This window comes from Cyprinodon variegatus, unplaced genomic scaffold (assembly GCF_000732505.1).
Source record: "Cyprinodon variegatus isolate N-32 unplaced genomic scaffold, C_variegatus-1.0 Scaffold311, whole genome shotgun sequence".
In the NCBI taxonomy this organism is placed as follows: Eukaryota; Metazoa; Chordata; class Actinopteri; order Cyprinodontiformes; family Cyprinodontidae; genus Cyprinodon; species Cyprinodon variegatus.
This window is the reverse complement of record NW_015150764.1, coordinates 689,110-707,057: the sequence shown is the minus strand read 5'-3', so window position 1 is coordinate 707,057 and position 17,948 is coordinate 689,110. Positions and strand designations below refer to the sequence as shown.

The following is a 17,948-nucleotide window of genomic DNA, read 5'->3' as shown; positions in this document are numbered from 1 at the left end:
TATCACCTAACTGTCATGGCTTCCTGAGCGAGTAGCTGTTAGGCCCAAACAATCTTTAGAGAAATATCAGCTTTCGACTTTAATTTGAGGAGGTTTTATTGGTTTATCTTTCAGGTATTGTGAGTGAACATTTAAGTCGTTATGGCTGGGAGCAGCACGGCTCAGAAAACATGGGAGCTTTCCAACAGAATGCAAGAGGTGCAGAGCATCGATGAAATTTACAAATATGACAAAAAGCAGCAGCAAGAAATCCTCGCCGCGAAGCCTTGGACGAAAGAGTATGTTTGAGTGTTTTGTCAATTTTAAGTAAACTAGTGTTCTGGGCAGTAAACTGGTGTTCTGGGCTATTTTGTGCTATTTATTTTGAAGCATGTAAATGTTAGCTGGTATCAAGGCTAACAGCAGTTAGCCTTGATACTAGCAGCAGTTGTTTAATAACATATCTCTGCTTATGTATTTGGTTTTGGTCAGGTTTATACCTTTAGTGTTTCGTATTCACTGGGAAAACCTTTTTTATGTTCCCGATTTGTATTTGTAAAGAAAATTCTTTGTGACCTCAGTAAATGTCTTCTGAGGAAGAAAGTTAACTTGTGTTGTTTTTGCTTTAATCTGGGCTCAAAATCATAATTCTCTCACTTTTTGAAAAATAGAAAAGAATGGAAGAAATATATATAAAAAATTTATACAGGATGTATGCCATTTTAGCACCACGTATCTCACCTTGTACTTATAATTCTTAAAAAAAATAAAATAAAACCACGCTAGAATTAAGCTGATGGTAGTAGAGGAAAACAAATAGGAGTGACACTTAAAGAAGTGATGAATTAAACCTGGTGTACTGTGAATATATAAAGTACAGATAAATATGTGTTTTCATTATTTTTCTGCCCAGCCACCACTACTTCAAATACTGCAAGATCTCAGCTCTTGCCCTGCTGAAGATGGTGATGCACGCTCGCTCAGGTGGAAACCTGGAGGTGATGGGTCTCATGCTGGGGAAGGTGGATGGAGAAACTATGATCATTATGGACAGCTTTGCTTTGCCTGTGGAGGGCACAGAAACCAGAGTGAATGCTCAGGCTGCAGCCTATGAATACATGGCTGCCTATATTGAAAATGCCAAACAGGTAAGAAACTCCCTTCCACTAAAAATTTGAACACATGCAGGATTTAAAAGGCAGTGCACTAAATCCACCTGTGCATTGCTGCCCAGTTATTTTCTGTTCAGGTAACACAATCATTTTAGAATGACAAAAGTAGAATTTTTACTCCTAAAATTTGTTTGTACAGATTAGACATGTATTAAAGGAGAAGTCTGGTCAGCAAGAAATGATCAATGGATCATTATTTATACCTAAAACTAATATGTTCACCGTGATTTAACAAATCAAGCGTTAATCACTAAAAAGAAAAAAAATAATAATAATAATTTTCGGTGCGATCATGACCGGCCATTTTTGCCCAAATATAGTAACTCCTCACTCCTGACATCTTCCGGCAGTGACGTCACGGTGCGGTAAGCCGATGGCTATTCTTCCCGCTTTACACACAAAATCAATGGGAGCTACTAGACACATCTGCAATCAACAACAATTATTTAGGATTTCGAGAGGACCTCACCATTTAAATTCACCAGAGCTATAGTTAAACTGACAATGCGCAAGTGCACGGCAGTTGGATGTTGCAATACATCGGGTAAAAGTGAAGAAAAAAATGTTGTTATTTCACCTTTCTGATTCATGATTCTCCACGGACTGGTTGGTCATTGGATTTGCAACTTGAAGAGGGAGGATTTGTCATTGAACTTTTGGCCAGAGAAAAAACACGTAATATGTAGCCAACATTTGGAAGACAAATGTTTTCAAGATGAGTTGGATAATAGCGCATTGTTTCAAACTCCAGATACAGCACTGGGACTTGATCAACAGCCAATAAGACACTGTGACGTCACAAACTGGTAGGTGGCAGTAGTGTAATTTTTAGTAGTGTTGTGCAGTAGTGTATTAACTAACATGGATCCCTCCAGTAAAGCACAGTCAGATGAAAATTATTCTTAATTCAATGCACTAATAATTTATTTAACAGTATGTAATAATTTTATATTTAAAGTACTTTCACAAGTTTGAATTCTGAATATGACCGGACTTCTCCTTTAATAGTAGAAGCTGTAAGAATACATAAATCAGGGTTTTTATTGGCAAAGCCAATCACTGGTTGTCTCTGGTATATGACCAGCCCATTTTCTTATACTAATAAATATGTGCTGCAGATTCTTTTGATATTCAACAGGAAATGAGGCAATTACAAGATGATTTTCTAATTTATGTGGCAAACCATATGTCTTTAACCTTTATTTAGTTTTTAATTAAAGACCATGCTGTCGATTGATACATATAGAGCCCGAACATAGTGAAAGTTTAAAGTTCTTAAATCTTTTTTTTTTTTTGACTGGCTGATGGCCAGTCAAACCTTTAATGAGAAGATTGGATCTCCAGCTGTTCTGCATCCTCTAAAAACACAGCAATTCCTTGGATTAACTTTTAAACCTAAATAGTTATTAGTAAGGCTACTAAATATCAGTTAACTATATTAATACTGCAATATTGTTTTGAATTCAACCATATTTTCCGTCTTTTCAGTAGCATATAATCTACTGAGAATATCCTCCTAGGTGCTGACATCGAGGGCACAGAAGTCCGAGCCACAGTTATTTAAGGCTGACGCAATAAATCAGATTCATTGATCTTTATCAATTATTTCAAATAATTTTCAAGTCATTTTGTCATCACTTGGATTAGAATTAAACCAAACAATATAAAAATTGTTTGCATTCATGCAGAGGTGGACAATCCAGGTCCAAAAGAAGAAAAAAAACAACAGAAGTTTTCCTTCATTCACTTAACCAAGTGATTATTTAATTTATGCTGTGGAACTGGAAATGAAAAGGAATGATCTGGACCTGCACTGTTCACCAAAAACAAATGAAAACTGCTCTGATCAGCACTATTTCCTCTCTGATTATTTATTGGTCATAAAAAATGCCAATAAATTAATTAATTAGAAATATAACAATAAGTCAGTGCCCTACAGTTATTATTAAAATACACAACTTGCATGATCGGCACTTGAAGTATATAACACCCTGATAAATATTGCATCAAAGCAGACATTTTTATTCTAATGCTGCAAGGTTTAGTTTGCAATACAGTTCATGTTTTTCATATATGTTCACCTCTAGTTCTAACTGATAATTCTTCTTTATTCTGCTTTTTGCATAATCATCTTGAGATCCTCACGTATCTTTTATTTATTTTCTTCTTAATCAACAGTCTGGAAATACTTTTATTCCTTTTAACTCAAGAAAACAGTAATAGATTGTATAATAGAGTATCAGCTGGAGGTCTCTCTTGAATTGTCTAATAGCACTTTTTTCAAGGAAACACAGGAACACCAGTATGGGTGTGTCTGACTATTTTTTTTCTCTATCTAAAATATGGGTCATCTATTTGATAAGATGCGTGCTTCCATATTTATTGTTACCTTTCTATAAAAAAAAACAAATCTGTTAAAAAAATTACACTTACAAATTCAAAGACTATTCAAACGTAGAACTTTTAGAATCGTTTGGTTCTTTAAGGTGTAATTATCTCCCGTAATGAATCTTTTCTGCTCTCTCAGGTCGGTCGGCTGGAAAATGCTATTGGTTGGTACCACAGCCATCCAGGATACGGATGCTGGCTCTCAGGCATAGACGTCAGCACTCAGATGCTCAACCAGCAGTTTCAGGAACCCTTTGTGGCTGTTGTGGTACGACAAAAAATTTTAATTTCTGTCTATTTAATTTATTTAATAACAAACACAAACAACATATCTGATTAAAGTCTAAAAAAAACATTTTTATTTGTATTTTATTTTTAAATATGCTTTAAGATTTTTCTTATTAACTAAAGATATGTATTCAATTAGGCCTTTAATTGCTTTGATTTGTCTAACTGGGGATCACTTTGTTAAGCTGTGGTTTAACTAGACTCCCCCTGATGCAGGGAAGCAGAACGTTCTGTCTAAAGGCATTCAGACATTCTCTTTCCCTGCAAACCTCTGCAAGAGAAGCGCTGCTGAATCTGGTTTACTGTCCTTTAAAGCAGATAAAATCAAAACAAAATATGACTTGAAAAGAGGGATTTTAAAAGTCTGCTTTTATTAGATTTAAACAAAAAAAAAAAAAGAAAAACTTGAGTCAGATGATGAAAAACACAAAATTAGGTTCACTAAGATGAATTTGTTATCAAATGAGTTATATGTCGATTAAAAAAGCTCTAGAATAAATGTAGTTTTATGTAACTGATGGCAGGTTTGTAATGTTTTATTATGTTGGTATTAAGCCTGATTTCCTGAAACCCGTAAAAACATTTGGAGCTGAAATGATTTATTTCTGTCTGAGCTGCAGCTTTGTACGTTGTTCTGATGGATTTTTTGCTGTTTCCAACATGTACGCTATTTACACCTCATTTGGTGCAGCAGCTCTGTAAGGCTGGCGGCGGTGTATAATGGAGTGTGTATTTTTACCACACTGACAGCCCAAGTGGAGGGCTCCAAGGGGCCAGATCTGAGCGGCCCCAGGAGGATTGTACAACCTCTGACTTTGTTTTTGCTCTCTCTACTGTATCCTGCTCTCTGCAGATCGACCCCACTCGCACTATTTCTGCAGGGAAGGTCAACCTCGGTGCCTTCAGGACGTACCCGAAGGTAAACCACAGATGTTTATAGAGGGCAGTTTTCTTGTATGTGTATTTTTATTAGTTAAATCATTTCCTGTTTCATTTTATGTTAGTAATTATATATTTTTTAATAACTAGTTAAAGTAAAGGGAACCAGATTTACTAAAATATATTTCCCTCACTCTTTCAGGGTTACAAACCTCCAGATGAGGGACCATCTGAATATCAGACAATCCCCCTGAATAAGATTGAAGATTTTGGTGTGCACTGCAAACAGTGAGTACATTTGTAATAAAGGATGCTCTTGCATTCCGATTCTACCGTTGTAGCCCATTTCCTTTATTTATTTTTTTTAGGTATTACGCCCTGGAGGTGACCTACTTCAAGTCTTCCCTAGATAGAAAACTCCTGGAACTCCTTTGGAACAAATACTGGGTCAATACCTTAAGTTCTTCCAGCCTCCTAACGGTATGTATGCAACTTTAGGAAACAAAATGCTCTCTAATTGTTTGGCATTTTGATTTATGGTTAATTATTAGACTATAACTCATTTGGACATGTGGTCACCAGCTTGTGATGTTGTGATTTATTACTGCATATTAGCTAAGTCCCTGTGTTTGTTGGCTTTAGTTATAAGCTGTATGTGAACTCTGACAAAGATTAGAAGTAAAGTTGCAGTTCGCTCTAAATATTGAAAACCCATCATGCTAATTAGCTTCATGGTCATATGCTCGTCTAAATGCCTTTAAAAGGCATCAGGCCTATCTAAACAGGGAGCTCTTTGACGTTTTGGATGAAGATAAATTGACTAGATGTCAAGAACAAGCTGCTCCACGAGTGACAGGCTTTGTCAGTCGCTACGCTGTCCCCCTCGCCGGGGGTTGGGGGGGATTGAGTCATTGTGTTTTATTACCTTGTCTACTATAAACAAGGCCTCACCTTGAGCAAACGTTTCACCTACTATGTCATTCAGCACTACTCCCAAAGTTTTTACAGCGCCTCATTGGACAGATTAGCCGCCGTTCTCTGTATGTTGGAAATCAGTTGTCTAGTTTTTGTGGGCAACTTGTGCATGGATTGGTTCCTTTGTTTGTAAATGGATGTTTCTGTGTTGGACGGTCAGAACTCGGACTACACCACGGGCCAAGTGTTTGACCTGTCGGAGAAGCTGGAGCAGTCGGAGGCCCAGCTGGGCAGGGGCAGCTTCATGCTCGGCTTGGACACGCATGACAGGAAATCTGAGGACAAACTGGCTAAAGCAACACGGGATAGGTGGGTGTTTGTTTGTTTTTTCTTTTAAATTAGCTGTCAAATTTGGATTAAATTATGAGTTTCATTTAATGGCAAATAGTCCCACTTCTTTTCTGTTGGGCTGTTTGAAATTGATCAGCACATAGGAGCATGTTATTAAGAGGATCAAAAAAGCTTTTTCAAAATGGCTACAAAAAAGTATTTAATTTGAGGCGGGCATTTGTATTTAGCTCTCCCCAGTTAATGATCTGTGAGAAAGTTATTTTTTTTTAAGATAGATGCATGAATTTTTAAGAAAAGCATTCCCACAGTAAAATGCTGCCACTACCATGTTTCAGCTTAGATGGAATGTGTTCAGACTGGTGATTGGTTTTAGTGTTCTACCTCAAATGGATTTTAGAAACTTAATGAAAGAGTGGCACATTTTCAGATATTTAAGGTATAGTGGAGGATTTTCTAGAATGTTTTAAAAGAAAATATCTGCACCAATATCTCTGGATAGACTTCCACAGGTAAATGCTGTTCAGTTATTTTCACTCACAGAACGAATGTGAAATTCTTAGAATTTGTATATTGTAAAATTGTTGAATCCATTAACCCTTTATAGGGTAAGTTACCATTTTTGATCACTTGCATACCCCTTACAAATGGAGTGCCATTTCTTTTACTCTGTGTTTATCATGAATTTCTTATAGAAGCACTTTTGTTATTTTTCGTAATATATACGGGCAAGTTGGCGTTTCTTTTTATTACATTGACATTCATTTATGCCATCAAAATATACATATTTTTTGAATGTTACAAAGGTAATAAGGTCTTGTCATGGATTCCAATAACACACTACAAAAATGATGAAGAAATTTGTGAAAATGTCTTAAAAAAAAGTGTATTTACCCTTAATTTGAGTAGTTAAATAAGAAAATCTCCCTGTTAAAGGAGCATTTTTATCCTTAAGTTCAGATTATTTGATATTATTCACTTCAAATAGGAGACTGCATTTTTTTTTCTTTGTTTTAAACATAAATTTTCTTATTCCATTTGCAAAGTATCTCACACCTGCTCAGTTCAAGAAAAAATATGCACTTATTTTTAAAAAACTGACTTACTTAGATTTCAGTATTTTTGCAGTGTACTCTTTGCTTGAAATTTAGATGTTTAAAGTCTTTCGCTGAATGCCCTATAAAGGGTTAAAGAATTCATTTTAAGTAACAGGCAATATTAACATGGTTAAATGTATGGGGAAAAAATGGTTTTCTTTATCTTAATCAACAAAACTAAATAAATGGAGTAAAATTTTTCTCAACGCAGTATACGTTGACCCCTTATAATGAATTCATCTACTTAAAGGTCTAGTGGAGGATGTTCTTTTTCCAGGTGGATCATCTAAATCAGTGGTCCTCCTAATTGTCAATCATTCTGGTGATATGTTTACATAAGGCCATCCTACGTGCTCATCCCCATTTTCACTTCAAGTCTGACATGGTTGAAAAATTGCAAATCTTTTGAAAAGTAAGCTTGTGCAAGCCATGTAAACAGCAACTTTTAAACAGAGCGTTCACATGGAGAAATGGGCTGGTGCACGCTCTCGCACGCGTTTAATAGTTGTTGCCTCTCGAGAGCGGGAAGTGGGTTGTGCATGTGCTTCTCTGTGCGTTTGACGACTCACCTATTGTTAATCCTTCTTTTTCACTCTTGTTTTTGTTTCAGCTGCAAGACGACCATAGAGGCGATTCATGGCCTGATGTCCCAAGTCATTAAGGATAAACTCTTCAATCAGATCAACACGTCTAACAATTAAAGTTGTTGAGTTCAGTAATTTGAAATATTTTTCTTGTGCATTTTTTTTCAGATTACAGATGATAATCTGATTTAAAAAAAAAAAATTGATTCAAGGGTTTTTTTTTTTGAGCAAAATCAAACACATCCATAAAAATAAAGTATTAAGGTCACTGTTGTGTGTGGGTATCTTTTTATTTAACCTATCAAATTGTAGCTGGGGGTTTATGTTATTTGATTTATTTTAGGTAAACTTTGCTGTCTAAATGCTTGGAATATAAACGGTATAAATTGGCCTCTAAATAAACATGTTTTAAGGGTAAAACTTTAAAATAACCCACTGTGGGTCCCACGTAGCTCCCACCGAGAACCAGTCTGTCATATAAGTGTTCCCTGTCATAGCGTTACATAATAGAATGACGAACTCCAGCCCCTGCTGAGGTTTAGGGGGAATCGCCTACCCTGCCTGGGACGTCCCAGAGGACAGCTTGCCTCTCGGCGTTAGACGTCCCGGCAGAGCGGCCGGTTGCAATGATGCAGCACAGGGGCACAAACTACGCACACAGACGTCCATTCACCTCGCTGTGTCTGCTCTTCATCGAGGCCAGCGTTCACCAAGTCTGCCTCTTTTTTCCACTGACAGCTGTTTTGACCCACGTTTATGTCACATCTTGTTTCTCTGGTATTGTAATGTTTTAATGTGTATTTGTAATGTCACATATTGCAGAGGAGAGCATCCCAGTGGACCCGTAGAGATGCCTGGCGTTTGTCATACACATGAGCTATGGCACTACTTGTAATGATTTTCTCGACCTATTATCGAAACAGTCCTCAGCTTGAAGGTAGATAAAGTAGCCCCGTAACATTAAGTTTAATTATGAACATAACATCGTCAAGATTTTTGCAAAAAACCTTTTGGCTCATATTTTTGACAGTTATTTCAATGAATTGCATGGATGTCTGTCACTGCTGATGAAGTATATAAAATATGCACAACTGAAAAATAGTTTTCCTTCCTCACCGTTATTTTAGATCCATTGAAACATGCTGAACTTGTTCAGTATGCAAACAGAGTGATTATCTCCAGATGGACATTTGTATGCATGACTAAAATTGCATTAGGAAAAGCCAGAAATCCATTAACCTTATTTTCTTTGTATTTTAACTCCAAGGTATGTGCCTATTCCTTCAAAGAGTGAACTTTGTAAACGTTTGACACTGCTGTGAGTGCAGATGATTAATGAGATTAGTAGCTATCGAATACGGAAGACGGCCCTGAATCTCAAATGACCCACGTAAAATGTTGAGATGTTAAGCTGGAGCCAGTGAAGAATTAAGCAGAGAAGGGTGTAAAGATGGAGAATGCAGCTTGGAGAGGATGGAGGTACAACACTTCCTCTGCACCATGTGCTTCTGCATAAGTAGAGGGAGGTCCCGCCTTCAGGAAGCTCAGGTCGTGGCATGATGTAGATTAAGCATGCAGGGGTCACTGCAAGTGGTGGGTTCCTGGCTTGGTGTGTTTTACTGAAAGATTATCTCAGTAATAGAGTCATGAAAGGAAGAATCTTATCCTGTGAAAGAAAAGGAAATCCTAAAATAAGCATCAATTAAATATATTCAAAGTTTTCACTCTATTAATATACGCATGTTTCTCACATTAATACTTTGTGAAAATTTGTGAAAGGGCAATAATTTACTATAACTTTTTTTTTTTTTTTGGTTTACAATTAAATATCTAAAACTTGTTTGAAGCCCCCTAATTCAGAAAGACTCCACTCATCCACTTGGTCAAAAACTCTCCGTTCATCTGAGCTTAATCTATTTTTCAGGGAATCAGTAAATATAAAGCGTGTAGATGCATGGCTGCAGTCATACTGACCTAAATCAAAGTTTGCATCTACAAAATTTTGAACCAGATTGAAGATATTCAAATTTATTACAGCTGTATTTATCTGTTTCATTCGTGTTTTATTTATGATTTGATTAACGCTAGTAATTATTTAAAATGAGTCAAACATGTCTAATATCCCTGGATTATGAATAGCTTTATTTGATCTTTTGTTAGATATTTATTTAGTAACTTATTTCATTAGCTTTTTTTTTTCATAGTAATTTTTTTTTCTTATTATTTTAGGTAAATAAAATAACATTTATCAAACAGAAAATACAACTTTTCCATGGGAACACAAGGAAATTTTAATTAAATTAAATAACTTGGAAGTTTTTCTTCATTCAGTGCAAAGCTTCAAGTTCTTCAGTTTTCTAAACATATTTTAAATACTAAAATATTGCCCCGTTTTTGTTTGATGCTTTTCTTCGCCCCCCATGAAAACACGTAACAAGATAGAAATTAATACGTTTTCCAGTTAAACTGAGAAAATGTACCGGTAAGTAAATTACAACGAAGACGAATCCGTTCGATTTCTTGCGTAATGCTCTGGAACTTCAGTGGCGTTGTTCCCATAGCAACCACGTACGAGTATCAAACAAAGTAAGCTAGCTCGGGACCTCCTTTCCAACTTCTTTAACGCCTCTGTTTTGCCTGACTTTAAAGGTATCTACTGAAATTAACCAGAAAGAGAAATTAGCTTGTAACTTGTTTTGTGAACGAACTTTATGTGCATTCGTGCAAACATATCTAGGTCGTTGGGCCCTGCTGGGCTTTGAATAAGGCAGGAGATGTAGCCTGTTTGAAGACAAATTAGAGAAATAAGGATCTCTGTGTGTTTTTTAAAGGTTTAGTCATGGAGGGCATTTGATTTAAAGATTTTCCAGATCTGGATAAATATGGAGAGAGAACTTAATTGAAAAATATTTCTATTTCCTAAAGGCTTTTTCTCTTTCTTTCCTGAATTATATGGATGTTTTACAAAATAATATGTTTTCATTTAGATCCTTAGTTACCATTATAATCATTTAGTGTTAAATGTTATGCTTTGTATGTATTGCTCTTTTCTTTATATGGTATTTTTATTTTTGATAAGATGTTTTTGTACATGTTCTACATTAACCTGTTCATTTTTTTTTGTCTTGATGTTATATATTTTTTTTATCTTTTAAAGGTATAATTATGGATCTTTTCCTACTTCTCTTTAACCCTTTATAGGGCACTCAGTGAAAAACTTTTAAATATTTAAATTAAGTAATTTTCTCTTAAAATAAGTGCTTTTTTATTGAGCAACTGAGACACTTTGCAAATGGAATAAGAAAAGTTACATTTAAAATAAGGGGAAAAGTGTATCAAATAATCTGATTTTAAGGATAAAAATGCTCCTTCCATTGGGAGATTTTCTTATTTACCCACTCAAATTAAGGGTAAATGCTCTTATTTTAAGACATTTTCACAAATTTTTAGATAATTTTTGTAGCGTGTTATTGGAATCTAGGACAAGACCTTATTATCTTTGTAACATTAAGAAATATGGATATTTTGATGGCAAAAATTAATGTCAATGTAATAACAAGAAATGCTAACTTGCCTGAATACAGTAAGAAAAAAAAAGTGCTTCTATAAGAAATTTATGAAAAACACTGAAAGTAAAAGATACAAATTTTTTAGGTACAACATAACCTTAGAGGCTTATTAACCCTTACTTTTTAACTTTTCAATTAGCTTTTTACCTTTTTTTTCTTGATTTGTTATTCTTTTTTTCCAACTGAATTTACAGTAGGTAATATATCATTCAAGGGCTCATCTAATTAGTCAAATGCCAAAATAAAATGTACAGCCATGTAGCAGTATCTTTGCTGAATGGCTGGATATAGATCTTGTGCTTCTAGACATCACTGAGGGATGGGGGAGGGGGGTGAACAAAAACAGCAACTTGCCTTATAAAGGGTTAACGCTCATTTGAGATCTTTTTTTTAATCTTAATTTTTTGAGTTAGTTTATTTTGAAATTAATATGAATCCCTTTTAACTTTCTTATTATATTGTCAATAATTATATAACTGCCCCCCCTCTTTCTTTAGCCTAAATAGAGTAGATCATATTTCTCTGATCACACCAGGACCTCCCTGGACTTTTTGGGCCCTCTGGCATGTGCCTAAAGGCCAGTATAGTAATCTGTCAGTAGCTACACATGCTGACAGCTGTTTATTTAGCAGGTGGGGAGGTGATGTATAGTAAAGCCTATTCTACAAGCAATGTAAAATTAAAGGGCAAAATTTAATACCTCAGTTTAAAGTCAGGCTCATAAAAAGGTCCCTTGGGATCTAAACCTGAGGAGGGAGAGGAAACTGCTCAGACAGTGTGTGTGTGGGTGTGTGTGTATGTGTGTGTGTATGTGTGTGCGTCTTTAGAAAAGGTTTGCCTCTTGGAGTATGTCGAATGTTTTTAACAAGTTCATTTTTGTTGAAATTTGAGATAAACAGCTTTAATTAACAATTTGTATGGATATTAATTCAATCAATATTTCTGTATTTTTTTCTTAAAGTGGGCCCACTTCACTGCTGTGGGCTCTATGATTTACTGAAGATCCTCCCTGAAGCTGAGCCGAGCCAACATGGTGTGTCTGACTGTGGATCTTATAGCTAAAAAACAATTCAAAAAGAGAAGCGGCATCTCCGTAAAACACTATCTGAAGACACTCACCCATCTCTACTTTTCCAACAAGAACATCGAAGAGATTGTGAGCAGATAGACATCATTGCCTATCTTTTTTTGCTTCTGCCTGTTTCCTATTCCTTTTTAATTTCACATGTACACACACATATATATATATATATATATATATATATATATATATATATANATATATATATATATATATATATATATATATATATATATATATATATATATATATATATGTGTGTGTGTCATTTTTTTTTTTAGGGAGATCTGTCCATATGCAGGAACCTCACTGTTCTTTACCTGTATGACAATCAGCTGACAAACATTTGCAGTCTGAACTTTGCCTCCAACCTCACCCACCTATATCTGCAGAACAACAACATCACTCATATGGATAATCTTTCTAATCTGCAGAGACTCTCCAAACTGTGAGTGGTTTTAATAATGCCTGCTCAATCTAAACTCAGATTTGTGTGCTCCAATCAACCTGGATGTGTGTTGTTTTAGGTATCTAGGTGGGAACAGAATTGCAGTGGTGGAGGGTTTGGAGGAGCTCCACGGACTCAGAGAGCTTCACCTGGAAAATCAAAAGCTGGAGCAAGGGGAGCAGTTGCTCTTTGACTCCAGGACCCTCCTCGCCCTTTCTGTATGACCTGCATTTCACACCGCGCAATACAGAAATAGCCACACAGTTTGCTCTCTTCTTTATTTATGTGTTCCTAAACACTGATGATGTCAAAGACACTTCTGCTGCTGATGGTTTACGCTGATTCCTGACCAAGCTCTGCATAAACACGGCAATGAGTCTCTGTTTGTTTGGGTAGCTTAAAGAAATAGCCGAGTCTCTGCAAACTGACAGCTAACACTCAGAAATGGATATCTAGCACCAGCAGTACCTCTGATATAAAAACACCAACATATTTAAATACTTCAAATTAACAAAAGAGCCTGTCAAAACTTCTATCATAAATAAACCTCTGTGTTTTTTCTTAAAATATGAAATCTTGCAATCCATTTTAGTTACACTTTCTGCCTCATATGACTGTAGGTTTTAATGCTGATGACTTGAGCTATAAATGTATTGGTAACACAACCTTCTTTCTCCTCATCAACACAAATGCTTTGTACAGGAATCTCTATGTGTGCTGAATATTAACAACAACAACATTGAGGACATCAGAGAGCTGTCGGTGCTGAAGGAACTCCAACATTTTTCTGCTGCTAAGAACAAACTGCTTAACATCACGGTAAGTTTTTGACTATTAGAGAATTAATTTTATCTAACTCTGTTATCTTCAGCAATGAAATAGCAATCCGGCAATTTGCAACACATTTAATTTCAAAACACTTCAGAGAGACATTGCAATCAAATCAGAAGAATTTATTACAAGTTTTCTACCTGATGAAACCCAGTTGATTGCATCCAGTCAATCCTATGCAATGTCATCACACTGAGCACTCAGCGACAGAGGAGGGGAAAAACCTCTATGTGATAGACCAATAGTAGCAAAAAGAAACGGATGAAGATTAAATAAAATAATGGTTTCTTTAGATTTTTTTTTTGTGGCAAACATATGTATTCAGCCCCCCGAGGGACAACGCTATTACTATAACCATATTTTGCTGCTTTAAAGTTGTTTATTGAAACGCTTGCTCAATCATTTTTTCTTATTAGCTCCAGGTCCAACAGATTAGGTGAAGAGCATCTGCAAACATTAGTGTATAAGTCTACCCTAAGCTTTTAAATTAGATTTAACTAGACCATTCCAGCAAGTTGTATTAGCACCGATACTTTCTTTATACATACAGAAAATTACACGTCTTCTCCATAACTCCTTGCTCATCATGATGCTGTTTCTTCAGTAATCTTTTATAACAGCAGACTTTCTTTTCTTCTGTTGAGAGATTATTGCGCTGAATTTTATTTCAGGGTAATCGGGCTGAACACGAACGCATGCCACCGATTAAACACAACTTTTTGTTGTACTGTCACATATTGTTTGGTCACAATAATGGTCGTAAAGTGTAAAAAAAAAAAAATTCAAGGGGTGTAAATACTTTGTCAGTGACCTTTAACCCTTAAGGCATTTTACCGTTTTTGATCACTTGCATACCCCTTAGAAATGGAGCCCTCCCTGTCCCTCAGTGAGGTCTAGAAGCACAAGATCTATATCCAGCCATTCAGCAAAGATACTGCTACATGGCTGTACATTTTATTTTTGCATTTGACCAATTAGATGAGCCCTTGAATGATATATTACCAACTGTAAATTAAGTAAAAAGCTACTTGAAAAGTTAGAAAGTAAAGCTAAAGTGTTAATAAGCCTCTAAGGTTATGTTGTACCTAAAAATATTTGTTTCTTTCACTTTTCATAAATTTTTTATAGAAGCACTTTTGTTATTTTTCTTAATAAATTCAGGCAAGTTGGCATTTCTTGTTATTACATTGACATTAATTGTTGCCCTCAAAATATCCATATTTTTTAATGTTACAAAGATAATAAGGTTGTGTCCTGGATTCCAATAACACACACAATAACCCTAACACTAAAATGTCTTAAAATAAGTGCATTTACCCTTAATCTGAGTAGGTAAATAAGAAAATCTCCCAGTGGAAGGAGCATTTTTATACTTAAAATCAGATTATTTGATACACTTGCAACTTTTCCCTTATTCTAAATATAAATGTTCTTATTCAATTTGCAAAGTGTCTCAGTTTCTCAATTAAAAAAAGCACTTATTTTAAGAGAAAATTACTTAATTTAGATATTTAAAAGTCTTTCACTGAGTGCCCTATAAAGGGTTAAAAATATACAAAGTTGTTTTGATAAGAGAGGACATGTAAGTATGGAGTGCGGCAATGTAGGAAACATCCAAACATGATGTATTAAAATGAACATGCCATTCATTAGCTGATGAGGTTAGCTCTGTTATTGCTCTGCAGCTTTCTGCAGCCGTGTGTGAAATGATATGGAGAGCAGGGGTTGTAGGGAACCAAATCCCGCAGAATTCCTACCCAGAGGTTCCCAGTCTGCACGACTCGAAAGGATCCAAATTATGCAGCAAATCAGCAAGCTGCTCCCCAGGGACATTTCTCTCTGACAGCTTTTAACAAGCACAAGTTTCTCTCCTTCCTTGAGGGGCTGTTTTTTTTTCTCCCTTCACCACCCTCCTGAGTTTGATATTGTGAACTCACAGAAAACCGACTAATGAAGATATTACTAACTTGTAAATGTCTTGAATTGGTTTAGCAAAAACAAAGGAGTTCAAAGTTCTAAAACTCCATATTCAGACACTACTTTAGAACTTGATTATTTCCTAATGCAGATAAGTGTCTTTTTTTTCCCCGTTGATGTGCTTAATTGTTGTATAAGTGTCACTCCCAGCAGATATCTCCTATAATTTATACAACCCGTCTGCCACTATTGATTGTCAGCGACAGCTCTCTAAAGGATCAATTTATTTTTCTGCCGCATTTGGTGAAAATCCTGAGGAAACGTTATAGATTTTTAAAATAGATTATGACAGTCAGTCAGCCAGGGTGACAAATGGGGAGCATCTTCAGAGGCTGTTAGCTGGGAGCAGGGGCAGAGAGGACAGAGGAATCGAAGCACTGGTCAAACACAGGTTCATAACTGGACGATCATTAGTTCAGTCAGGAGAGCCAGCCAAGCTTAGTGAGTCTCCAGACTGTGCTGCTCCACACGCCCCCGCGTTGGGGGGCAATTTGGCGCTGGGCTCCTCTTCAGTGAGGGCCTTCTGAGTGACGGCCCTGACATGATCATTTATCAAAGCCTGGGAGCGCGTGGTGCTCAAGGGGTCTCCTCTGAACTGATTGCAGCTCAGGTTGGAAAAGTGGAAGCGCTTTGGCCAAGACAGGAAGGCAATGAACAATCAGAGCGTGTCCAGAGAGTATTCATATTTCCAGGCTTGGATTAATGTGCCTTTAGATAAACATACAACTGCAGGCAAGTCGCTGGAGGAGCCAGCCTCATAACGCCCTCAGGAGAAAACTTAAGAGTTACATGACACCGGCGACACTGTTTATTAAAACAGACTGATGTGTTGTTTATGCCTTTTCCTATCGGCTTGTACCCCACATTAACCTTCATTTATACCACTTCTTTGAGGCTCACCTATGATTTTCTATCACATTGCAGGCATGCATTTTGTTCACAACCAAATTTAAATGTTTTTATCTCAGTAGAGACATTGATGCGGGTGTTTGAATCAGCAGCAATTAAAACAGAACATGTTGGTTTTGATGTTTTCTCTCCATTTGCAGGAGCTGGAGGCTGTGCTGGAGCTGTGGCCTCAGCTGCTCACACTGGATTTAACTGGAAATCCTGTGTGCAAAAAACAAAAGTACAGAGATCGCCTTATAACCGTGTGCAAAAGTCTTGGTAGGTGTTTTTACTTTCCCTTCCAAAGAACAAGAATACAAAATTAAATGTCTAAAACTAGTTGTCCATGCATAAAAAATATAGAAACACCGTAAAAAAGATCAAGTTTATTTTTCTTATAAATGACTCATTTGTTTCTATAGAGACCCTTGACGGTAGAGACATTAATGAGCTAACCAGGCAGTTCCTTATTAACTGGAAAGCATCAAAAGAAGCCAACAGGAGAAGAACCAATAATCAGATGTTGGCTCGGACCAGAGTGGCAGGTAATTAAATCTTTTATCCTATTAAATCACTTATTACTGATCATATTTTTTTATTTATAATATATCTTCCAGTTTATTTTCCCACAATCCTCAGTGTGGCAACAAAAAAGCCCAATGCTGATATTGATGACTTTTACTATAATATAGTATAGAAACCGGAAAAAAGTGATGTGTAAGCTTTATGTTAGACCCCCCCACCCCTCATCCCCCGCCCCACACACACACATGTGTTTCAACACGCAGAGTTTCTCCTGTGTATGTGACTTTGTATATGTTGCAGATCACACTAATGTGGGTCAGGGTACACATCCTGGTCATCTCTACCGGCCTGCTAATGCGCCGGGCTGGCAGCCACAGCAGCCTCTTTGCTCCGGTATACAGATTCATCAAACTCAGCGTTTAACTCTGTTTTCTTAAGGTATTAATTATTATTATTCATGTGGTACATTCAGAATTATATTAGGTAGAACTGGTTTGACCTAACTGAAACACTGATTTTTTTTATTTTTTTTTATTATTATATTATTGCACCTTCTTCTATAGAAATTTGTTTTCTTTTAATATTAAAATAAAATGCTTTTCATTTCTATTTGAAGAAAAATATTTTTAGAGCAATTAAACATCTTTTCAATTTTTTTTTTCTATTCACAGGGTTCAGTCATGTAGCTGACTCATCACCCATCTGAGGTCCTGAAACACCATAAGTGAATTATTCTGTAAAACTGATCATATTTATTTAACACCACATCTTCTAATAATTTACATTTTAAAAGCGAACAAAGAAAAAAAGGACCTCTTCTTCTCGTAGCCTCTATTTCTGATTGGATTAGAAATTTCTGTAGAAATAAATCATTTGCACAACTTATGCTTTTCATTGTATTGTGATTTTTTTTTTTTTTTTTAGAAATGTGTTTTTGTTAAATGAGTGAACCATAAGATGCAAAATGGCACAATCTAAA

General features: G+C 36.0%; 2 protein-coding genes across 2 annotated transcripts; both read left to right on the top strand.

Moving 5' to 3' along the window:
* On the top strand, positions 1-7,905 carry cops5 (COP9 signalosome subunit 5). Its single transcript, XM_015384362.1, has 8 exons — positions 1-278; positions 893-1,127; positions 3,679-3,807; positions 4,681-4,746; positions 4,909-4,994; positions 5,075-5,186; positions 5,842-5,990; positions 7,677-7,905. The coding sequence occupies exons 1-8, from the start codon at positions 142-144 to the stop codon at positions 7,765-7,767; spliced, it is 1,005 nt and encodes a 334-aa protein (XP_015239848.1). The 5' UTR covers positions 1-141; the 3' UTR covers positions 7,768-7,905.
* A 2,195-nt stretch (positions 7,906-10,100) lies between these two features.
* Positions 10,101-17,675, top strand: ppp1r42 (protein phosphatase 1 regulatory subunit 42). Its single transcript, XM_015384366.1, has 9 exons — positions 10,101-10,299; positions 12,181-12,375; positions 12,582-12,748; positions 12,828-12,966; positions 13,451-13,567; positions 16,606-16,723; positions 16,867-16,989; positions 17,270-17,362; positions 17,641-17,675. The coding sequence occupies exons 2-9, from the start codon at positions 12,250-12,252 to the stop codon at positions 17,673-17,675; spliced, it is 918 nt and encodes a 305-aa protein (XP_015239852.1). The 5' UTR covers positions 10,101-10,299; positions 12,181-12,249.
* The last annotated feature ends 273 nt before the right edge of the window (positions 17,676-17,948 follow it).

Coding starts and splice junctions, on each gene's coding strand:
- cops5 (XM_015384362.1), top strand. CDS start 142: ATGGCTGGGAGCAGCACGGCTCAGAAAACATGGGAGCTTTCCAACAGA. Junction 1,128..3,678: donor ATATTGAAAATGCCAAACAG/GTAAGAAACTCC, acceptor CTGCTCTCTCAG/GTCGGTCGGCTGGAAAATGC. Junction 5,991..7,676: donor GCTAAAGCAACACGGGATAG/GTGGGTGTTTGT, acceptor TTTTTGTTTCAG/CTGCAAGACGACCATAGAGG.
- ppp1r42 (XM_015384366.1), top strand. CDS start 12,250: ATGGTGTGTCTGACTGTGGATCTTATAGCTAAAAAACAATTCAAAAAG. Junction 12,376..12,581: donor ACAAGAACATCGAAGAGATT/GTGAGCAGATAG, acceptor TTTTTTTTTTAG/GGAGATCTGTCCATATGCAG. Junction 16,724..16,866: donor AACCGTGTGCAAAAGTCTTG/GTAGGTGTTTTT, acceptor TTGTTTCTATAG/AGACCCTTGACGGTAGAGAC.